This window comes from Branchiostoma lanceolatum, chromosome 8 (assembly GCF_035083965.1).
Source record: "Branchiostoma lanceolatum isolate klBraLanc5 chromosome 8, klBraLanc5.hap2, whole genome shotgun sequence".
Lineage (NCBI taxonomy): Eukaryota > Metazoa > Chordata > Leptocardii > Amphioxiformes > Branchiostomatidae > Branchiostoma > Branchiostoma lanceolatum.
In genome coordinates this window covers 22,394,173-22,419,130 of record NC_089729.1, presented here as the reverse complement: position 1 = coordinate 22,419,130, position 24,958 = coordinate 22,394,173, and the positions used below count along the sequence as shown (strand labels likewise).

The 24,958-nt window shown below is 40.2% G+C and overlaps 1 protein-coding gene across 2 annotated transcripts; it reads left to right on the top strand.

The window, feature by feature from the left end:
* The first annotated feature begins 109 nt into the window (after nt 1-109).
* LOC136440646 (metallophosphoesterase 1 homolog) lies at nt 110-22,490 on the top strand. 2 transcript variants are annotated; one of them, XM_066436736.1, is made up of 9 exons: nt 117-225; nt 4,190-4,305; nt 6,174-6,363; nt 8,536-8,757; nt 15,836-15,973; nt 16,287-16,421; nt 18,162-18,212; nt 19,548-19,710; nt 20,453-22,490. In XM_066436736.1, exons 2-9 carry the CDS (start codon nt 4,190-4,192, stop codon nt 20,605-20,607), a joined length of 1,170 nt encoding a protein of 389 aa, XP_066292833.1. In that variant the 5' UTR covers nt 117-225; the 3' UTR covers nt 20,608-22,490. The 2 variants fall into 2 exon arrangements, with proteins under 2 accessions (XP_066292834.1, XP_066292833.1); XM_066436737.1 differs by lacking the exon at nt 4,190-4,305 and having other exon boundaries at nt 110-225.
* The last annotated feature ends 2,468 nt before the right edge of the window (nt 22,491-24,958 follow it).

Genomic DNA, 24,958 nt, shown 5'->3' with positions numbered 1-24,958 from the left:
AGAAAACCTTTTTGTTTATCTTATATAATTAGGATAAGTCTTGTATATGTATTTGTAGAACTTTAATGAAGTTTTACCATCTAACACCCCTGATATGTAGTAGATGCTTCCAATATTTCTGCAAATGACATCAGCTTTTTGGTCTCCCACCGGCGTTATTTTCAATGTGACAGTGTGATTGACTGAGAACATCAATTTGTGTTGGATGGTCATCAAGTTACACAGGTAAAGTGGTTAACAGCGTGCATACTGCTAAGTTATCTTGCTCACTTTGCTAAATGATTGAAAATACTATTTCTCAGAAAAATGCATTTGGAGAAACTCCTTGCATTTTGTTTTTAAGAACCATGATAAATGTTGGGGGAGGGGGGCAGGGTAGTTTTCAAGCATTTCCAAAGGAATAGTCTGGAGTGAGGAACTGATCGGGTTCCTGGACGTTTTGCTGCCAAGCCAGTTTGCAGTCAGACGACTTGCCATCATTTTCTTGATCATCAACTGTTGATGTTCCATCAGTCTAGCCTGGAATCCAAACCTATAATTATATAGGTCCTGAGTGACTCGGGAGCTATACTAGTGATAGGTTTGGATTCCAGGCTACCATCAGTCATAATGTGCACGTGCCTCTCAAAATGCAGGAAATTGCGTTTTTCAAGCTTGAAATCCTGGGGGAGCATGCCCTTAGATCCCCCTAGAATACGAGCGTCAAACCCCCTTTAAAAATTTGCATACCTAAAACAATTTGGAGCTGGCTAGAGCTCTGTGTTCAACCTTCCTGACCACTTAGATTTCATAATTTGAAGAAAAATTTTCTTTTTGCCAAACTTTTATTTTTTTTAGTTTTATTTTTTGCACATTCGCATCCGTTTTGAATTTCTCAGAGGATGTCATCCTTTTAATTGAATCAACATGGCCTCAGAGTCAGACAATTTCAAGTTGTAGGATATTATTGGATAGCATTTCTTTTGCATGAAACCAAGGTTGTAGTTAGTACAACTGATATGACATGGTTAAGCCCTAGAGCTACTAGTAGCAGTTTGCTCTCTGTTTTTCTTCATAACCGACAAACTTTCACCAGGGAGACGACGTCTAGCGTTCGCCGCTCTACGAAACTCCTCCAACTAAGTCGGTCGTCCGAACAGACCGGCCATAGCCCGCCTCGTAGTGCTAGATCTGCCTTATCTTCTGCCGTCTACTCACTATGGAAACCAAAAGCAGCTCCAGTCAAAAAGGTCAGGAACGCCCTCTGCTGCGCTCTCCCATCCAGTTCTTGAGCCGTCGCCCAGACATCAAATTGTTTGCTCCACAAGTTGAAGTCTTCGTTTCCATCAAAAGATGGGGGCTGTTTGAGCCGTAGGTCAGCCATAATTTTGATGATGATAACGTGGGTAACGTGGGTAACCCGTAGGCAAAAGGATAACCGCTGCCACCAATATGAGAGGTCAAGAAGTACGGACACTAGTACGGACACGACTGCACGTGTTGAAATCTCTCAAACAACAGTTTTATTAATGGTAGAACAGGATCGGCTGTTCTATGTTCGAACAGCCGGTCCCGTTTGATATAACGACTTTGCTCGTTACATGGAACAACGCACGACACACAACGACTTTGCTCGTTACATTATATGATTGATATACGGCCCACCCCAGGACTTAAGTTACATCTAATCAAGTCATTTCGCTATCCCGAGTGTCAAACACTGAGTTCACTGCCACACTTTATTTCACATGGTACAACACAATGTCTGATTGATATCATTATACGATTACTGTTCTTGTGGCTAAGGTAACCATCCTTGGGCAAATATAGCTGATTTTGTTTCTGATAAATCCATAATATGCATTCCTTTGTTCCAACATTGCCACCGTATATTCATTTTTATTCAATTACATATCTGCACAACATAACAACTACATACACAAAATTGGCGCATTCGTTAGTCCGTTCCATTTCATATTTCTAATTAGTATTACGACAGTTCCTCGTCCGTTATCTTCGCTTGTAGTTGTACAGAGTAGTTACTTTTTGTTCAAGTCGGTTTTACAACTACTTGCAAAATGGCCAAAACCATAGCAGCTGAAGCATCTATCCAGAGAGAGGTCACTTTAGCGGCCTTCGCTGTCCCTTCTCTGGAACCACGGTTCGAACCAAAGTTATTTCTACCAGGCGGCGGGAAAACGGTTGTGGAAAACGCCGGCTGTGGAATCCGGAAACGTCGGCTGTGGAAACGCACTGCTATGACCGTCGCCCTTTGCTGTACCTACCAACGCCTCCATTGTGTTGCTAACTTTCCTTGGGTCGAACAGTGCAACCGGTCGCATGCTCTACCAACACTTAGTGGACCCCTTTCCATCCAAGCGCTGCAATTCTGTCACATGTACATGTATACATATGGCCTGTAACATTAAATTAAACGAAGTTTAGAGGCGTGCCATTCACCCTCTTTTTCATCACCACGTGCACGCTGATAGTGATAACATGTATACTAAACCAGCCACTAACGTGTGTACAAGAGCATTTCAATTAAGGTTCTGTCTAACCAGTTACTGCCATAGTAGGACACTGACATTTCACATGTGCATGATACATTCTCCATCCATATCTCCAGAGGTCATATATGGTTTGATGTTCATCTCTGAACTTCAAGCAGTTCTTATTTTACAGGTGTAAAAGTGTACCTGTAGAGGGTGTGAAAATGGAGTCAGTCGATGGTACATAGTAGGCCAGCAGGTCTGTAGACAAGTCACATACTAATACATGTGTCCCATGGACTGAGTAGAACATAACTTTGTAACGTAACATCACCAATTAACGTCCGATTTATTCAAAATGTATTTATCTTAAAACCGCGCGGACAGAGCCAAATTTCAAACCCATGGGCAGAAATATCAGCTCTTCTAAAAAGAAAATGCATAGTCTGTAAGTTTTTCTCCGCCTGTTTAACGCCGTGCGAGCATGTATTTATACTGAGGTACATGATGAAGAATTGTGCTAGGGCAACCTATTATCGTCCACTTCTGAATCTTTTCCCTTCTAGTGCTATGCTTGAAGAACATAGACCAGAAAAAAATGCACAGTAATTGTCCAAAGTAGTCTGCAGACAAATGATAGTAAAATCACTACGTCTGTCCGGCCACTTACTAAACGCGATGGGAAAAAAACAATGTTTATCTGTAAATTTCCCCCACATGCGCGGCACGTGGCGTTCACGTGGTAAACGCATGGCGATTATGTTTTGCTATGCAAAAATTAAAGAGATGGCTAAGGATCATACTTATGATGTTCTTTATTGCTCATGAGAACAGGCTTTGGCATAATATACCGCGACATGTGGACATGAGCAAAACCGGACGTAAATAGGTTCTGCACGTAAATAGGTCATGTTACGTTACCGGTAACTGTTATGTTTTGATACAGTCAGATGTGTTAATGTTTAGTTGCAATGTTACTAATGGACACTGTTGCAGGACTCTGATAACTGCTCTGAATTCAAGTGTAATTTTTGCCTGAAAATCTACCAATTACATTGAACGTGATCATGACCTGCTAACATGTACAATGTACCAATCTAGAAATTGTACAAGAGAACACAGCTGGGCATATTTTTTTCTATAACATGCTGTGTTGAACAATAACCATGGATCTAAAGATGAACAATAGGCTATAGAGATAGATCTCAGTTCATGTAACTCATCAATGGTTCACAGCTGCCAAGTGTTCTTGCTTCTTAACAATAATGGGGAGAAGTCTTCAAAGCTTGGAGGCTACTTTTACTGACCACACTGTTCCAGCTACTCTGACTGCTGCGGTTCCTGCCAGAAATGTGACTCCGGCAGGGTCTCCTGCTGTGTGACCACTGCATCATCACACCTCCATTCTCCCTTAGCTACATGTAGCACTTGTACCTTAAAAGAGAAACTGTTTATACTAAATTATAGAGTTCAGATATGAAAACAACCGTGTGACCAAAGAGATATGTAAACTTTCCTAATTTGTCTGAGTGACCTTTAATTTGGTCGCCTACTAAAGCAGGGAACCTGAACCTGAGCTGTCCTATTAATACTGTGCTTAATCAGCCTCCTACATGTGATAACTGGAAGTAGATAAGGCTGCTCATTTCGAATCTTTATTTACCTGCCCTTGGATGTATCCTTAACAATCCATCAATCATGTTGAAACCATACTGTAGATGGACGGCGCGCATGTTACAAGGCGTCGACCTCTCCGTGCTCCCAACGGTCCGATGCCATTACAGGGGGATAAACCTCACCGTTTGTCGCCCTCGGAAGGAGCCTCTCTCAAAGGGTGCGTTAATCGCCATTTTGTTCTCCATTTCACACAAGAACAGTTCTCCCTGCACATTTTCTAGGGGCTAACTGCATGATTAATTTCTGTTACACTGTATTGACAGAATAATTCATCAATGTGGCAAAATGTGAAAATAGCTGGATGCTGTTGGCTTGATATAGACCGGTTAATGTTGATATTTAGTTATAAATGCAAGATGATTGTATTCTTTATGTATACATGTAGCTTATGATTTTATAGCTACACCAAGAATTTGTGTCCCTTTTGACATCTAAATAGCTGTTATAAATGCTTGTAGACTGTTTTAAAGTGTTAATGACACCAAGATACATTTTCTGATTATAATATCCAATAATAATACATGTATTACTAGAAAGGCAACAATTACAAGAGCAAATATATTTTCCCATCTCCCTTCCAATGCAAAAATTAAGTTCCAGAACCATACCTGTACAAAAAATCTGCCTAATAGTAATACAGTAATAGTGAACTATTGCAAAGTCATTCCGGCCCCGAAACGGAGCTTGTGTCACCTACCTTATGGAAGATTGGATCTAGAATAGACTTTAACAGGAACTGCATAATGCATATGCATAATGGACCATTCAGAAAACATCTCTCTTCAATTTTTTTGTAATCACCCCTGTCCGAAATTAAATCTAAAACGTCCCCGCATTCAATAATTACGCACCACCTGCAAGACAACTGTCCTGTCAGCCACATGCCAGGTGGGCTTGGGGTCACTGACCTTTAGGTTGTGTTGTTTACATTGAATTTCGTAATTGTGAGAGCTTCTACTCGCGAAACTACAGACTGTCGAGCGCCGCCGCGTACCTCCAGCCAAATTGCACACAGTTTCCAGTGTTGCACAGCCTCTGAGGTAGTGTTTGTTTGCTTCTTTGCATTTATTAATCAACTAAAACCTTTATAATACATCATTTGTGAAAGTTAACATCATTCGGCAAAGGTATGGGGTCGTGGAACTCTACTTCATAATGTAAACGTCATTATCTTAAACTATGCGGATAGAGCCAAATGTTTAACCCATGGTCTGTAAGCTTTTCTCTGCCTGTTTAACGCCGTGTGATCGATGAGCATGTATCTATACTGAGGTCTATGATTGGTTAATGACGTTGACATGTGTACATGACCTTCACTGATCTGGTCCTGTCATGTAACCGTTGTGATTTTTATGAATGTTTGAAATTGATATGCATACCTTCACTTGGTGTGATATTCAAAATTACCTTCACCGGACAATTGCAGTTTTACAAGCACCTCAATTCTTAAAATGGCCATCTGAGTTTAAAAACTTTCATTTGTGGTTGAAAATATGGAATTTCCTAGTGATAATGATTACATTGTAGTTCTGTGTATTCTGTATTTTCTAAGGCCATGTCTATTGATTATGGATGACATTCTCTGGGGACCCAAAAACTGATGTGGGCGTGCAAATTAAGAAAAAGTTTGGGAAAAAACAACTAGTACTGTATCGTGTTTTTTTTTGTACATCCTTCCTGACCACGTAGATTCAGAAAGGATGAACAAAACTAAACATGCAGTATGGTATACAGAAATATCTGCACAACAATATTACATTCTCTTGTTTTTCAAATTACACGTACATGACAACTGACATACATTGTATTTAGTAAGTAGCCAGCTGATAACAATTTTCACTTTACACAACATTTCCAACTCAATTGAACTAGTATTGGTCAAAATTGACACATTAATTTTGTTAAGTTATCTTATGTTAGCAAATTTGTTTCATTTTGATTCAATAGAAATATCTCATGCATGTATTACTAACTTAAAAAGTCTTTGTTGTACATTTTGATAACATCTCTGATATTTATGTCCAGGCGGCAGTGTTGCCGCCTACTGACATTCCACAGAACTGCAGTGTTGGTGGGAGCACTAGTGGTTCTGTACAATGAGGTCCTGGTGTACTACATCAACAAGACCAGCTGGAAACTCCCTCCTGGTTTCTCACAGTCCAGAGATGATGACAAGATAGTTCGACTCATCATCGCAGGGGATCCACAGATACAGGTGAATATACGTGTACATGTATATGTCACAGTAGAGATGGCGATTTGTCCTAGGACAGACTGCGATCGCGATCTGTCCTAGGACAATCGCCGATTCTACTAGTAGAGATTGCGATCGCAATCTGTCCTAGGACAAACGGCGATTCTACTTGGGCAAATTCTGATTAGATGGAAATGCTTTGGAAAATAGAATGAATCATTGCATTACGTTTCAATCATGTTTAATACCTACATTTCACAATTATTAACTATTTTAGGTGAATTAGTTCACATTTCATGATGGATCAATTTCATGTGAGTATGTTTTCTGATAAAGTAATTTCTGATAAAGTTGAATGACAAAATTTTGATAATGTGTGAAAGATATCAGTTGGAAGAAGGTGATCCAACAATATTTCTGTATGCAAATTTTGAGGTGTCAAGATAATACTCACAGTTTCACACCTATTGAATTCACAACCTTAGGAGAACAATAACAATTGTAAAGTGATAAAACAGGTGTCAAAATATCAATCTCAGTTTCAAGATACTACAGTTTCACACCTATATCAATTCACAGTCAGACATTTACTGAATGATTTCACAACTTTGGCAGAACAATAAAAATTAGAGGGTGATCAAACAGTTTTGCTGTATATTACTGTTTCCTTTATCTTAGCATGAATTGAGTTTTGATCAGAGTTTGTAAATACTAAATAGAATCATAGTTTATAAAAAAAATATTGCTGTTTCCTTAATATCTTAGCATCATTAAGTTTGGATCACCGTTTGTCCTAGGACAGATTGCGATCGCAATCTCTACTAGTAGAATCGGCGATTGTCCTAGGACAGATCGCGATCGCAGTCTGTCCTAGGACAAACGGCGATCGCGATCTGTCCTAGGACAATCGCCAATTGTCCTGAATCGCCATCTCTACTGTGACATATACATATACATGAGTCTGATGGGTAAACTGAAAAGTCTATTGTCAGGGCACAATAGGTGACCTTACATGTAGGTTCTGGCATTTCCCAACCAGGATGAACAAAACCTCTTCGGTATGATCGTGAATATGGCTTTTTGATCTGGCTTAGTCCTGAGAATGGATTTCAAGGAATTTCTTGACGAATTTGAAGGAATCAAGGAGTTAGTGAGCGTTGCATTTGGAAAATCCTCAAAGCAAGAGTGTTTGCAAATTTTCTTAATCTTGTGTGTGTCTGCGTGTGTGTGTGTCCGCGTGTGTGTGTGTCTAGATGTGTCTGTGTCTGTACATGCATGTGTGTGTGTGTCTGCGTGTGTGTGTCTGTGTGTGTGTGTGTCTGCGTGTGTGTGTGTCTAGATGTGTCTGTGTCTGTACATGCATGTGTGTGTGTGTCTGCGTGTGTGTGTCTGTGTGTGTGAGTGTCTGCGTGTGTGTGTGTGTGTGTGTGTGCGTGTGTGTGTGTCTGCGTGTGTGTGTGTCTGTGTGTGTCTGTGTGTGTGTGTGTCTGCGTGTGTGTGTGTCTGCGTGTGTGTGTGTCTGCGTGTGTGTGTGTCTGTGTGTCTGTGTGTGTGTGTGTGTCTGTGTGTGTGTGTCTGCGTGTGTGTGTGTCTGCATGTGTGTGTGTCTGCATGTGTGTGTGTCTGCGTGTGTGTGTGTCTGCGTGTGTGTGTCTGTCTGCGTGTGTGTGTGTCTGCGTGTGTGTGAGTGTCTGCGTGTGTGTGTGTCTGCGTGTGTGTGTATCTGCGTGTGTGTGTGTCTGTGTGTCTGTGTGTGTGTGTGTGTGTCTGTGTGTGTGTGTGTGTCTGCATGTGTGTGTCTGCATGTGTGTGTGTCTGCGTGTGTGTGTGTCTGCGTGTGTGTGTGTGTCTGCGTGTGTGTGTGTCTGCGTGTGTGTGAGTGTCTGCGTGTGTGTGTGTCTGCGTGTGTGTGTATCTGCGTGTGTGTGTGTCTGTGTGTCTGTGTGTGTGTGTGTGTGTGTCTGTGTGTGTGTGTGTGTCTGCATGTGTGTGTCTGCATGTGTGTGTGTCTGCGTGTGTGTGTGTCTGCGTGTGTGTGTGTGTCTGCATGTGTGTGTGTCTGCGTGTGTGTGTGTCTGCGTGTGTGTGTGTGTCTGCGTGTGTGTGTGTCTAGATGTGTCTGTGTCTGTACATGCATGTGTGTGTTTGTCTGCCATCTCTGATGACCTTGTCCTATTTTGTTTGTTTTGCCAGGGTTACCAATATGAAGTTGGCGGGTTGGTGGGTTGGGTCACGAGGCTGGACTCTGATCGGTACCTCAGTAAGACCTTCCATCTGCTGCTGGACCTGGTGCAGCCCGACGCTGTAGTCTTCCTGGGAGACCTGGAGGATGAAGGCAGCGTCGCCTCTGATGTGGAGTACTCCGACTATGTCAGGAGATTCTACCAGATATTTCACGTCCCTGCAGAGACAAAGGTACCCACACTACAGCTGACAGGGGGACATCCAGCTCCAACCAAATCTAGTATTTATCTCTAGAGGTACACGGTTTGATTTGGGTACTCACGCTCAAACACTCATTCACTCACTCATCCACTTGCTTATTCACTGAACTACAGAATATAGAAAAGCTGCAGTACATACTAGTACTAGTATGTCGTTTAAAGGGTGAAAGTCAAAGCACGCGCCCTAACATTGCACAGATTTTTTACTGATCTTTTAATGCATAATTAGAGTTCCACGACCTCATACCTTCGAGGAGTGTTTCTCATCAATCATAAATCATACAAGTTGATCGTCTTCAAATAACAGAAGATAAAGTATGAGCTTATCAAAAAACTTTATGCTAACATTTATCATCAATTATGCAAATGAGGTCCTTATTAGCATAATTTCATTCAGCAATGTTCACATTCACATAACTTTCAAATGCCAAAAGTATGAAATTGCCATCATTTACCTGTATTTAATAAGTAGTTTCTCATTAATTATGCAAATTACGCCTACAATTTCATATTTTCCATCTATTAACATTCCTCTCTTCCTCAGTTACAAATGTCACATATTTGAATAGTCATATCATGGAACACAGCGGGCTTTTAAAATTGTCTCACTAGTTATGCAAATTAAAATCTGATTTGCATAATTATATCCAATCATACAAAGCATCACGTAAGCTATCTACATACCAAAAATCAAGACCATCCATCAAGCTTATCTTGAGTTATAGTATTTTCTCATTGATTATGCAAATGAGGTGCATAGTTGATATCTATAAATATTTCTCTCCTCCTCAGTTACATATGTCACATGTTTGACTTTGAGTGTCCTTTTATGGAATTTGGCGGATGTATAAACTTTCCTCGTTAATTATGCAAATTAGATACTGATTTGCATAATAAGTATCTAATCATGTACATCATCACTCAAGCTATCTACTTACCAAAAATCATGACCATCCATCTGGCCCTTCTTGAGTTATTCCATTTCAAAGTCTGAAGCAAAACCTGCTCCTGCAGTTCCAAAAAAGCCGCTAGGGGGTCCAAATCTAGACCACTTACTCTCTGTCCAAAGAGCTATCTACCACTCAAAAATCAGGACCATAACATGTCCAGAACACGAGATATCAAAACAGGAAGTTCCGGTGCAGTACCATAACAAGCCACTAGGGGACCCAAAATCTAATCATTTCCATGTCTCATCAAGACCTACCCACCTACCAAATATCAAGACAATCCATCCAAGCCTCTTCGAGTTATGCTGTACGTTACAAACAAACAAACACACACACACACACACACACAAAATATGCATGTACATATTCAGTCTGTTCTTGTTTTGTCGAAATATAGTATTTTGACAATAATGATGTTAGCGCTGAAACGAAGGCCACTGTGTAGAGATGGCCTGCTCCTATAAATAAACGACCTGCACCAAGCAGACACACAATTACCATGCACATATTAAAAAATGTGACTTCATAAAACACTAAAGATTTGGGTCTTTAAGTGTTTGTTGAGTACAAAACCGACCAATAAAAAAAAACATCACTGTCATCTGGCGACGTTGTTTTCCCACCTTTTGTTCTGGCCGTGATGGTGGCAGGACAAGTCGAGGCACAGCGAGGTCCAGAGAATTGTTACGCTTTTACATGTGATTGGTATCGTCTATGAAAAGGAAACTGAGTGTTGTTGATGTTAGTACTAGTGGTGTCGTTTTGTAGTAATGATTTTGTCAGTCGGGCTGCATTCACTACGTATACATCTAGCCTCGCATTCACTGCATAGTAGCCTATTTCCAGTGAAAACATGAGCTGGGATACGCTAGATATAATCTGCTCAATTGACGTGAGAAGTGTATACAGTGACAATTTTCAGGTCAAGAGAAAGCTAGAATATGATAGACTACAGGCCTTATTCATGTTTTCGTAACTTCATCACCAACTTATGAACAGCAAAATTACACAAGCGTGCTAAGTTTAAAAGGCACACTGTCTGGCATAGCACCAAATCAGAAGAAACATTCGCGAAATGTCTCACAGCTTTTGCCGCTTGTAACACGGAGCGTGAAGGGCCCATGAACAGTATGAATACATTTCTTGTCCATGTACATGTATGTTCTTGAGATGAATGTGTTCAAAATTCATTCATCAAAACCTGACCATTCTCTGGCAACCAGTCGTGGAGTGCCGTGAGTTGAACCGTGTAAAAAAAGTGCGGTGACTGATAGGGCATCTCCCGTTACACAACATGATGCAATTTTTCGGTCTAAAAAATAAAAATAGTGTATTATGAATTTCCAGTTAGCTGTGTGTTCCTTGTGAAGATTATAAGAACCGTTATGCAATCTAGATATAACAGCTAGATGCAAATCATAGCTCAAATTCAGATCGACAATAATGTACTTTCGTGAGTTTCAAAGATATGTACTGTAAAGTTTCCAGTTGCGTACATGTATGAATGCCATTAACATACTAGTATGCATCTGATGTTGCAATTTTCTCTTTTCTGTTTTTAAAAAATTCCAAGTCCCACACCATGTGGTGGAAATGCAGTGTGGTACCATCTCCCTTCTTAATAGCCCCATTATTATCTTCGCCGAGTACTTGTACTCGGGAAGATTATGTTTTCGGTTGAAAAATCTGTTAGGTGGGTCTGTATGTATGTCAGGAGCATAACTCAAGAAAGCTTCGATGAAGCTTTATGATTTTTGGTAGGTGTGTAGTGGTTGTGCAAAGGAAGGTCAAGTTCGAAAATGGTTCACCTTGCGTTTTTCAACAGTACTGCAGTGGACTTTGAATTTTTTTGTGTTTGTATGTAGGCAAAAAAAGTGACGGAAACGTTGATGGATCTTCATGATTTTTTGCAGGTGTGTAGATGTTGTAAAAACGGAGGTCAAGTTCAAAAATGGTTCGTTCTCCTGGCATTTTTCGTCGGTACTGCAGCGGGCTTTGTTTCAATGTGTATTTCTTGTGGACAAGGTAACTCAAAAAGCTGTCGATGGTTCTGCATGATATTTAGTGGATGAGTAGGCTTTACAAAAAGGAAGGTCAAGTTCGATAATGGGCATTCTAGCGGGTACCTAAGGTACTGCAGCGGAGCTTCCAAATTTGAGGGCATGTTTTCTACAAGTGCTATGGTCATGATTTTTGTGTGGTAGATAGTTCATGTTATAGGAAGTAAGTTGTGAAAGTTTGGGCCCCCTAGCGTCTTGTTTGGAACTGCAGTGGGTGTTTTTGTTTTGACCTTCGGACAGGAATAACTTGAGAAGGGGTCGACAGATCGTCCTGACGTTTGGCATTCAGATAGCTCAGATGGTGCTTTACATAATAAACGACTAATTATGCGAATCAGGATATAATTGGCATAATTAGTAAGGAAAGTTTGATGCATTTCATATTGGGACTCTTAAACATGTGACGGTTTCCCCGAAAACAGGTCTTACAAACATATGGCCTGGGAAAGTAGGTCAAATAAACAAATAGAGCACAGCACTGCTCTCCAAGCAGAGGTGTGGGTCCGGCTGTTTTTTCACATGTTAAGTTTAGGCATGTTTGTCCAAAGCACGTTGGCGACATAACGAAAAGGGGACGAAATAGAAAGCCCGACAAAACACCTAAAAACACATCAAAAACACGGCTCTGCTTGGAAAGTACATTGCTCCAAAACTGCACCACTGCTAAGTACGGTAAAGTCACATTTACTTTGTCTTTCAAAATGTGTATGACATGGAATAAAGATTTATTCTATTCTTATTCATATATATTGACTGCACCATTTCATCGTCACATTCAATTTACGACACTGCAATTTCAAACCTTTGAGGGCCCATAATTTCAACATACTGTACTCATTTTTTTTCATGACCAGTTTTAACATATATCAGCAGACAAGACACTTAACGTTGGGTAACATAAATTCGCCATTTTTCCGATAATGGTTGACTGAAATCAATCTAGCAGAACAATAAACCATCCTTTTTTTCTATTATTATGTCAGTATCATGTACTATCTTTGCACTAATCACATATATGGTAGATTTTGTCTCTAGTCGTGCTGACACCATAATATTTCAACTTGAAACTACCGTCCGCCGCACGCACAATGACGGTGTTGTCGGACAGGTGTGAACATTATTTCGGGAGAGAAGATTCGTCTTGAATATCTTACCGCTAATTACATTTTATACAGTTACTGAGCTATTCGTTCCATCCTTGGCTTGAGGAGAGTGCTATGGATATAGGATCATATAGACGTGTCCAAGTAAAAAAAATACACAAAAAAACGGCCGTACCGCACACGTCAGGCCAGTTCGGCAACAACCCGTGTGTTGAGTCGGTAGAACTTCACTCAAAGTCGGCCCATCGTCATGGCAACGTGTAACGTTACATTATTCATGGCAAGTTAGCTGGATGCCGTAGCAATGGTAATACTACTATGTCCATGTGTTCCTTGTTGTGTTAGGAGCAAACTTTGAGGAAAATATCTTCCTCAGTCCACTATCACACGCAACATTTAGACAAAAAAGTGTTCCTCACAAACCTTTGTCGTCTGCTTGACAACAGGATTCTGGTTAACAATATGGCGGTGGAAAAATACACGTGCCGTAGGTTGTAGCAACAGAGAGGAGTTTTGATGATTGATCACACTTAGAATCCAGTTGCAGGTTAGCAAAAGAGATTGTAATAAGTTGTCTTGTAAATAATTGTGTTTAGCAGGAAGCGGATGTGACATTTGTCTTATAAACCAGCCGACAGCCATGTTGTGTAATTCTTCCACGAAGCCCTCAGACTGTTCCAATAAGGGACAGAGAGTTTTTGACGTAGCCAACTTCTAATGCATTGTTATCGAAGCTTTTCAGACAGTGTTCTGAATACGTTAGTCTGTCAGGTTTGCATTTCTAGCGGTATTACTTATGTTGCATCTAGCACATATCCCTAAATACCCCGTTTTCGAAAAATCGCGAATTTAAGTACCCCGCGAATTTATGTTACCCAACGTTACTCTCCAAGCAGAGGTTGAATGGGCAGATTGTCACCGTTTTATCATATGCCGTCATTTTTTGTCGCTAGCCCATTCCTAGCGACAAAAAATGACGGCATATGATAAAACGGTGACAATCTGCCCATTCAACCTCTGCTTGGAGAGTAACCCAACGTTACATTGTACACTAGTCCTGTACCAGCAAATGATTCTTAACCCTATCTCCCCCCCCCCCCCTCAAAACTTACAAACAGCACATGGTGTATGATCAAATTTTCAGGGGGTGATATCAAAGCATGTAAATATGAATTACTATCCATAATAAGCCTTGATTATTTGGCGAAGATAATGTGTTCGAGGAACTCTAGTTTGATATGCAATGCGCCACACAGCTGTGCAAACACAGATAATACTAGTACTGATAGCACTGTGCATGCGTGGGGAGTGCTCAGTGCCAAAAGCAGTATCCTTTCCTGTCCATTCTTATGTTGGAACTCCATCATGGAATCAAAGGTGAGCACTCACTACTAGTCAGAGGAAAATCTCTCTGAAGTCTTGATCGGACAGAATAGCTCTCATCACTTTGGAGAAGTCTAAATGCGACCTGAAGGAGAACAGCCAGAGTAAAAGAGATCTCCTGATGAGCAGATACATGTAGAGAGAGATCTCTTCTTCACACCAGAGGCTGCGACTCTCTTCTGAGAGGTCACCAGGGTTGAACAAGTTTTCAAAAATTCACTTGCCCTATCGGGCAAGTAGAAAAAAAATCTACTTGCCCGAACCAACTTTTGACTTGCCCGAAATCTAAATGACATTTTTTCTTTGCATCTTTGCTTGCGGTAATGAATTCTGTTATTTTTCAGTAAAAACGTCTTGTTAAGCATGTAATTATAGCAAAAAAGTTTTAACTACAAGACCAAGCTGTGTGGATGTCATGACCGTATTTACGGGAAATGACAAAAACTTGAACAAGAAGCATGATATCACAACGTATCTTCTTTCACTTTAACCACGCCAATTTCATTTGTTGCTTCTCAGATTTTTCAGAATAAAATCAGAGCGATACGGAAAAAAATTTTGGCAAAAAGTCTAAGGTAAAGACACAGGCTTATTTAACATAAAGAACAACATTCAAGTTTTCAGCAAATGTTGTGTATCGATCATTCCTTAGATCCAGTACTACAATATTCCTGTGTTCACTGAGGGCTATTATTATTCTATCATTTCTTTAGTAAACAGTAGAAAAAAATCAGGTATTTGTCATATGATGGAAAAGTTACATTTAGATTGTTGTGGATCTAATATAACTAAACATGGTTCTTATGATATGGCCAGTTTTGAATCATTGTCGTGAAATTTTTATTTTCTAGATAACATTAGTCAATATCAATCCACACATGTACATCAAACAACACCTTCAAATGATTTTTTGCAGTATTAACATTTAGAAGTTGAACAGAAATTTAGAATATCCTGAATATACACTTAATCAGTTAAAATGTTGTGGGAACCCTCAGAGTGTGTCATATCCACAATGTTGCTGTTCAATGAAAGAAGGAAAATGCTACATTGAGAGAGTGCTCACAGGGATATCATGTTTCAAAGGATTTGATGTTGCAAAGTTTCATGCCAGCAGGTCTACGAACTGAGAGAGCCATGGGTGTTTGTTTACATGTACTATGTGAGCCAAATTGTCCTGTTTTGGGTTGAATTCATAATCTTTTGGAATATTTTGAGAGAATTGTAGTTTCTAATGATAAGATACATTGTGGTGTGGTGTTTTTGTGATCCTTTCACTGGAATAAAGTTTGTTTTGAAACAGACTGCATGAAAAAATCTTACTTGCCCGATCGGGCAAGTGGGGGAGGATATCCACTTGCCCGAACAGCACTTTCACTTGCCCCGGGCAATCGGGCAACCATACTTGTTCAACCCTGGTCACATGTTTGGAGCATTGGAAACTTCAAAAGTAATAAGTGTCTGTCCAGTAATTCATTCCTCACTATGATATTGCTGCAGTTTTTGAATACTTGTATTATGATTATAATAGCTCTTCTGTATGTCTGTTGTAGCTGATTCTCCTTGCCGGTGACAATGACATTGGAGGTGAGGGGGCGGACATGATCACACAGGAGAAGATGCAGAGATTTGAGAAGAACTTCGCGCCGCTGAACGAGGTGGTGCGAGTCAAGAATGTGGACTTCATCAAGGTCATTCTGTGTTCCTTTAACCTGATGTGACTGTTTGACTGAGAACTGAGATGGTTTCTTGAGATCACAAGTTGTCATTAATTGAAATATTGTGTTGTAAAGACTACTAATCAATTTGGGATAGCAGACTTCACCCCCTCTGCCAGAAGACAGAAACGTCATTGCTAAAACACACACTTCACTCCCTAGTGATCAATAACTAGTAATCATAATAAATAAGCAGAAAATACATCCTTATGGGCCTAAAATTGGAGAATGTTGTAGACAGTGTTTCCCTGTCTTGTATCTGAGTGTTCATTTTATCACCTGACAGGTGAATCTGGTAACTCCATTCCAAAAGGCACCTGCGGTTCCCCAGACCAGGCTGATGTCACAGCTGTCTGCACCTGTCAGGGTGCTCCTGTCACATGTCACTCTAAATTCGGCCGTACTACAAACTGCTGCTACGGTGAGTGAAAATTCAGCACAAGTATTTCAATCATGATTGTACATGTACGTACACGAGGCTCAAGATGTATATTTACACATCCCAGGCTGATTTCAACTTGATAAACTTCAAGCTTTATGATAAACTGCAAGTCTCTACAGCCTACATGTGATGCATGTTTCAGTATGCTTCTACTTAGCAAAATTGTGATTCATGTTAATTCGTCATTTCTTAAAGTATGATAAGACACCAATTACAATAACATCAAAATTAAGAATCTCCTGAAATTACATAAAACATAATAATATTGTTTAATAACATAGACATTCACACAAAATATACACACTGGATAACTTTGAACCATCAAAACATCATACCTCCAGCTTTGGATGCTCTTGATATAATTACCTGGTGGAAAGATAAATTTAAAAAAAGAATCAAGAGCTGGAAGTTTGGTTTCTGACGGTTTAATGTTAAATAACATCAGAAGGGTGTGTATTATTATTTTGTTTTAAATGTTTACATTTATTCAATGATACTATTCCTATTACATAGATGATAAGAGAATGTTGAATTATGGTGTCATAAACACTTTAACGTGCCAGATCGCGAGCCATCACATTTTGTCCATGCAAACTGCAGGTTGCAGGTGGTACCTAAAGCCCTGCAAACATAACGTAAGGTTTGGAGGAAACAACTGCTTGGAGCCGTTCAATAAGTGCTCTAGGGGCTCAACTCAAAGTCCGGGGCGCAAATATAAAGTATGGACCCTTTTATGAATATACACCAAAACTCAAATCATGGTGGTCATTACTTTGCAGCTGGTGTGAAAATCAGTAGGTAGGTGTGAAAAAGAAGACACTAGAACTGTGATCAGAGCTGTGTGGGTCATTTCTTGTGTTCCTCATGCCATGAATCTACAAAGACATTATTACTATATGTAAGTATCTTAATCGGACAGAAGTTGGTAGGTAACTTTGAGCAGAGCCAGGAGACCCTTGAGCTGACCCACACGGGTCAGTTGTCCTCTCTAACCTAATGTTAGATTTTCACCTGCAAAGTAATGATCTCAATTAGCTGAGTTTGGGTGGACACAAGTTTCATACTTCATAACAGTTACTGCTAACCAAAATGTGAGTTGTTTTAATTTTGGCTGTGGCCCCCGTAGATTCTGAAGTCTGCAAAAAAGGTTACATTTGTAAACCTTGAATAGGTTTTTGATTGTTTTGAATAAAGTACTGTTGGAACATTACGACTTCATACATTTTCTATCGACCATTATGAGCCTTTCTTTGTAAATCAGAAAAATATGAACTCCCAAATCAATTTTGTCGTGTACTTAGTCTTGTTCAGTGGTATGTTTACCTTTAATATTGGTCCATGTCAACCACAAAGCTGGATTAGCCGAATTAGTTGAGACCTACATGTAAAATAAGGCTATTACTGTGTAATCTGAAAACAATCATGTTAGCAGTAAAAAATCATGATGTACTTAATTAAATTACATGGTTCACCAATTAGACATTGCTATCAATACTACTGTAAATCTTGAAATGTTTGCAGTGGTTTTGTTTGTGCCGTGAAGTTTACTCTGCCATGAAAATATGACACTGGGAAAATGCATTCCATGGCATTATTGATGTACTACAGAATTTCAATTGCAAACTGAAAACACTGCAAAAGATTCCTTTCTGCTCCTACCATGAAATCAAGTGCAATGAAATGAACTTTCAGTAACTTGAATGTTTAATTGTTCTTCAGATCCTCGGGAGCTTCAGACCACAATATGCTTTTTCTGCACATTTTCACAAGGTAAGAATTTTTTTTACAGAATTCCTCTTAACTATCACTAATTTCTTCAAAATACTACATATCCAGTGATGTTAACTGGTGGTACAGCAATGGGAGGGGCCCTAACATACGACGTTCCCTATCCTGTAATGCATTAAGTATGCCTATTTGTTACCACGGACTGTGCTGATTAGAAAGTTAACTTAAGTAAACAAAGTCCATGCACCCAGCTGTCATTTGCTGTCAAATACATATTCATTTCTCGTTTTATAAAAAATAGTACATGTTGTATTTCAATAATAATGATGGTAGTGCTGAACAGAGGGTCACTGCGTAGGGTCGGCTTCTGTTGCAAAATACATGTATTTGACCTGTACCTACATGTAGCAGTCACACAACTGTCATACAGATAAGAAGTCAAGAATGAAATCCCCATCATTTACCATTATGGAGTTATAGTATTTTCCATTGATTATGCAAATTAGGCCTAAATGTGGTAGGGAAAGTCCCGAGCAGCCTTCGTAACCCCTGCTTCTCCAGTGAAGTCATGCGTGTCTCGAGCAGTGATGTTGATGACCTACATGTAGGGTGAAGAGATGCTGCTACAGTAAGAATTAGTTGAGTGCTTGAGTGGCCCTCTACGACCTTGCACTGAGCGAGTTCGTTAAAAAAAAAAATTTGAAAAAAAATCCTTTTGCATACTTGATATCTATATTTTTTTATTGATATTCTTCTCTTTCTCAGTTACCTATGTCACATGTTTGAGAGTCCTGAATTGGAGTGCAGCCGATTTATAAACTTTCCTCATTGATTATTCAAATTAGCTAATGATTTGCATAATAAGTATATGATCTTGACAGTCATCACTTAAGCTATCTACATATCATGACGATCCGTCAACCCCTTCTTGAGTTATTCTCTTTCAAAGTTTGAAACAAAATCAGCTCCTGCAGTTCCAAAAAAGCCACTAGGGTACCCAAACCTACACAACATACTCTCCCTCCCAAGAGCTATCTACCACTTAAAAATTATAGTATGTCCAGAACACAAGATATCGAACCCAGAAGTTCCGCTGCAGTACCATAGCAAGCCACTAGGCGGTCCAAAATCTAATCACTTTGAGGTCTCAAGAAGACCTACATACATACCAAGTATGAAGACAATCCATCTAGGCATTCTCGAGATATACTAACACACACACACACACATAACCTTCTTGGCGAAGGTAATAATAGATAAATCAATATCCATATGCTACCGCCATAGCCAAACAGAAACATAAATTTCATATTGTTACTACTGGCAGTCACAAAAATGTGTCACATTTCTAATGGATGGACTATTTCTGTATTGCAGTATGAGAGGGCAGCTTACAACATAACCAGAATAATGAGGTATGCTGGACTGCCTTACCCAGCTGATCTGGCCAGCCAGCAGCTGGTTACACAGGAGTTCCAGGTGCCAACCTGCAGCTACAGGATGGGAACAGCTGAAATCGGATACATGGTTGTCACTATAGGTGAGTTCCATGGTCGTCACTATGTAGTATATAATCATGTTAGTTACAAGGTGTGATTATTCTATAGAGCAGTGGCTGTTTCATCATCTCGGGCCTCAATGATACAATGGATATTGGAGTTCTCTCAAACATCCAAAATTGTCCCTACCTACAAACATTTCAGTCGTCCTGACCTGCCACCTTTCTCAGGGCAGGAACTGGAGCTGCATTTGTACTTCTCACCACTAGGTGGCGCTGCTTCAAATGTCCAACATGACTGCTCAGTTATGATTACATCATGGTCATCGGGTCACAAAATATGTAGTCCTGTTTGGAATAGTCCTGAGGCAGGCAGTTAAAGAACCGAAGTGTTGGCAGGTACATGTAAGGCTGTGTTCAAGATGAAGAATAAGAAGTTTTTGAAACTATATTTCCTGAGCCTTGTTCACTTTTTTTCAGTCTGGTTTCTTGTCCCATGATATAACAGAAAAGGGATGGTATTCTGGCTGCATGTGACCACCAATAACCTTTTATTTCCTAAAAAAAAAGGTACAGAAGTCATCTTCAATGGAGGTGAAGCATGATGCTTTTTCAAGTACATGTAGCTAGTTGTAAATGCAATGCGACTTTGCCATACGGCTCGGGTTTTTTTTTCCCAAGCACATCAGGTCACCCGTACCCTTCTGGATATTAGGTGTACGTATGTGTGTTGGGTTCTTTTACGTGTTATTTCCTACTTAAGACAAGTGTGTTCTAACTACAGACCATGCCGGTGAGATGAGCTCGTCTGTGGTGTGGCTGCCTCGGCGCTATGTGTCCCTGTGCGTGTACGTGGTCTACCTCATCGTGGTCGTCCTCGCCTGGGTAGTCCAGCGGGCGTGCCTCTCGTCCAGACGACATCACACAACTCAATACTGATTCCTGTACTTCATGCTGCTCTCAAAAAATGTTCATCATGTCTTTAAAGACTAGACTAGACTCATTTCTGGAGCCCTTTGCATGCTGGGAAAAATGGAAATGGTTAATGCAGGGGGCAAGGCAAATCATTACCATGACAACATAAATAAACTGGACGTAGTACATGCGGCTCATGTGCGTTGTCATGACAACATAAATAAACTGGACGTAGTACATGCGGCTCATGTGCGTTGTCATGGTAATATCATTACCATGACAACATAAATAAACTGGACGTAGTACATGCGGCTCATGTGCGTTGTCATGACAACATAAATAAACTGGACGTAGTACATGCGGCTCATGTGCGTTGTCATGACAACATAAATAAACTGGACGTAGTACATGCGGCTCATGTGCGTTGTCATGACAACATAAATAAACTGGACGTAGTACATGCGGCTCATGGGCGTTGTCATGGTAATATCATTACCATGACAACATAAATAAACTGGATGTAGTACATGCGGCTCATGTGCGTTGTCATGGGAATATTTTGCTTGCCCTCTGCGTGATCCATAATTCCATGATCCGTAAACTGGTCTATTAAATCCTGTCTTTGTCAACATCATGTGAAAGCAGAACCTATGAACTGATCCACAGTACTAGTATTACTACAAATTATCTATGTTAGTACAGATTATACTACTTATATATTGGTACAAATTATCTCACATTGTGCTCGCTGTGTGAACAGTACATTTTGTATTCACAACATCACTCTGAAAAGTCTAACTGTACACTGTGATATTACAAACACAGTTGCACCTAACATGACAGTTGTAAGCCCCTGTCTGCTGGATGGAAACCTTTAAGCAACTAATGAGTGACCAAAATTTAATCTGTATGACTGATGACATTAGAAATACATGTAGACTATGATTTGACAAAAACACTCAAAACTTACAAAAGACTTATTCTACAGATTTTGGGTCACTAAACACTTGCTCAACAGCAGAACGTTTTAATCTTATTTAGAGGTTACCGTATTTCTTTTATATGCCAGCTGTCATGACAACCATGTCAGCAAATGAATTTGTTGCAATTGTGCAAATATGATTGTTTTTCATTTGATGAGTCAAGCACAAATATTTGTGTAAAACTATTTTAATGAGTCAAAAAGCTTAATTAAGTCTCACGAACACTATATGCTCAGAGTATATGTTACCAATTATCGTCCAATTTATTCAAGACATCATTTATCTTATTCTTAAAATCTGTACAGAGCCAAACGTACCCATTAAAAGAAATATCTGATTCAGCTCTTTAACTTTTTCTCCATCTGTATAATGCCGTACAAGCATGTATTTATACTGAGGTCTATGATGAAGGATTGTGCTAGCATTACCCATTATCGTCCACTTCTAGTGCTCTACTTGATAACCTAGATCAGAAGAAAGGCACATTAATCATCTAAAGTAGTCTACAAACATATGATAGTAAAGTCAGCATGTTTGTTCCACTGTTTGCCTGACCTGATTGAAGAAAATGATGTTCTACAGTCAATTTCATCGACACTGAGCAGCATGTGAAGTAATAAACGTACGGCAATAATGTTTTGACATGCAAAAATGTAAAAGGGAGTCATGACTAAGGATCATACATAGTTTTGTATTGCTCATGGGAACTGACTTATACATAATACACCTCGACATGTTTGCATGACCCAAAGCGGATGATTGGTAGCACACAATAACTGGAAGCACTACGTTACCAAAAGTACTGTAGTATTCATTTTATTGAATGTGTATTTTCCTATTTGTAAGCTTTTCAACCACTTTTTACTGTGTCATAAAATGTTTACGGTTACTGAGCAATAGAAGTGAAACATGATGTAACGTGAAGTTGTCTCATTGTCATGTATTTTTGTTGATAAGAAATGTTAGTTTGTTGCAATCACCGTGAAATGTCTCTGTCCTTCGGGAAGGTATGACAGATAATGTACCAGATACGCGAGGTGGTACCAGATATGCGAGGTGGTACCAGATATGCGAGGTGGTACCAGATGTGTGAGGCGGTACCAGATATGCGAGGTGGTACCAGATACGCGAGGCGGTACCAGATACGCGAGGTGGTACCAGATACGCGAGGTGGTACCAGATACGCGAGGTGGTACCAGATATGCGAGGTGGTACCAGATACGCGAGGTGGTACCAGATATGCGAGGTGGTACCAGATATGCGAGGTGGTACCAGATATGCGAGGTGGTACCAGATATGCGAGGTGGTACCAGATGTGTGAGGCGGTACCAGATACGCGAGGTGGTACCAGATACGCGAGGTGGTACCAGATACGCGAGGTGGTACCAGATACGCGAGGTGGTACCAGATACGCGAGGTGGTACCAGATACGCGAGGTGGTACCAGATACGCGAGGTGGTACCAGATACGCGAGGTGGTACCAGATACGCGAGGTGGTTCCAGATTCTCTGTTTTCAGATACGCGATGGGAGGATCATTTCTGACCAAGCTGCTACCAAACTTGTCTCCATATTAACTACAAAACGTAATTCTAGTACCCTCATTATTATAAACACAATATGTTTACTTTTTACCATTTTGCATATACCATTTGGAACATATTCATAAAAAGGGAACTTAAAAGGTAACATTTACAACCAAAAGCAGATATTTCCAAAAGTGAAAAAGAGTGAGATTCTAAGCTTTGTACACGAATTCTTGTCTCCTTGCAAATAAGGTTATGATAAGCATAATCTATTTAGTTGAAGGTCTACTATGCCCAAATTACATAAATCGTGCTTGTGAAAGTCCCATCCTTTGGCAGAATTCATGAATGCAATGACAGGAACCTGGGAACGAGAGAGAGGGGCAAGGACGCATCACCTCTCCGTACATCAAGACCGTCTCGGGACCCCTGCGCAGAATATTTGCTTCACACGGGAAGCGACCTGCGTCAAACCTACAAACACACTGCGACAGCTTCTCGTGGCGCCGAAGGACAAAACCCCAAGAGAAGAGAAGTGCGGCGTAGTGTACCACATTCCGTGTCAGGGAACCACTAGACAAGGGACTTGCGAAGAATTCTACAGTCGGTGAGACAGAACGCTCATTGAGAACTAGATTCCTTGAACACAAACCCCCCAGCTCGCATTTGTTGGAAGTCTCTCAACACATCCACATTGAATCTCCGGGCCATACCGTTTCACTGGACAAAGTCAGAATACTGGACGCTGAGCAGGACTACAAATGTACTTTATGAGAGGTCTAAAGGAGGCCATATACATCAGGGCACTCCATCCATCACTCAACAGAGACAGAGGGCGTTATAAACTTCCTGGCACGTTTGACATCACGTTTCCGTAAAGACACGTGTCACGTGATTGGTCATTATTGATCCTGAAGAAGGCGACAGTGGTTGTTGAAAATTTGATCCATGAATACCTTAGTGTTGGAAGAAAGTTTAGCAGTGTATAATGCAAATTTGCATAGATATTTATATACATTTACATAATCTATGTCCGCCTTTAACTAACTTACATATGTGAAGTATAAAATTTCCATATTTTGTATCTAATGTGTATCTCTGTCTTAGGTACCTGAGTGTATGCCTGAAATCACGTCCTCGCTTTCTTGAGTTACCTCATAATTTCATAAAAACGCCCCTGCAGTTCCTAAATCAACTGCCAGAGGGCCCAAACCTACATCACTTTTTCTTGGCATCAAAAGCTACCAGCCACCCAAACACAAGACCACGGCGTGTCCCGGATGAAAGACATTGGAAGGCACTGGTATGATAGCATTTCCTCATTAATTATCCCTTGTGCCAGATTTCAGGTCATTTGGCCGAAAAATGACACATGAATTAATTTAAATATTTGACACGAGGAGGAGGAGGAGAAAGAAACATGACCAACCAGAAAGGCAACATTTGCGTGCAAATACAACATATTTCGCCAATACCCCTCCCCATTCAAAAATTGACTCTCACAAAATAACAACTGGGCAAATTGAAATATCAAGAAAATATTCTCGCCCAAAAGTGATCTATTGCAAAGTCATCCCAGTCCGAAATGGAGATATCCCAATTTGACCCCAATGCAAGAACAGACTATTCCACAGGCAACCCTATTCACAATGGACCATTATAAAAAAAAACTTGAACTCAAAAATGGATCACCTGTCCAAAGCTGAGTTTAAAAAATCCCTCCATACAGGGATGGAATCTTCCAGTGACACCTCCACACAATATGGACCAGTCCAAAACCAACAACTGGACACAAAACAACTGGACTTTTGCATAAATACCCCAGTCCAAAATATAATTTGAAAAAATGTCCCTTCCAGCACCATCC

Coding starts and splice junctions, on each gene's coding strand:
- LOC136440646 (XM_066436736.1), top strand. CDS start 4,190: ATGGACGGCGCGCATGTTACAAGGCGTCGACCTCTCCGTGCTCCCAAC. Junction 6,364..8,535: donor CAGGGGATCCACAGATACAG/GTGAATATACGT, acceptor TTGTTTTGCCAG/GGTTACCAATATGAAGTTGG. Junction 19,711..20,452: donor ATACATGGTTGTCACTATAG/GTGAGTTCCATG, acceptor TTCTAACTACAG/ACCATGCCGGTGAGATGAGC.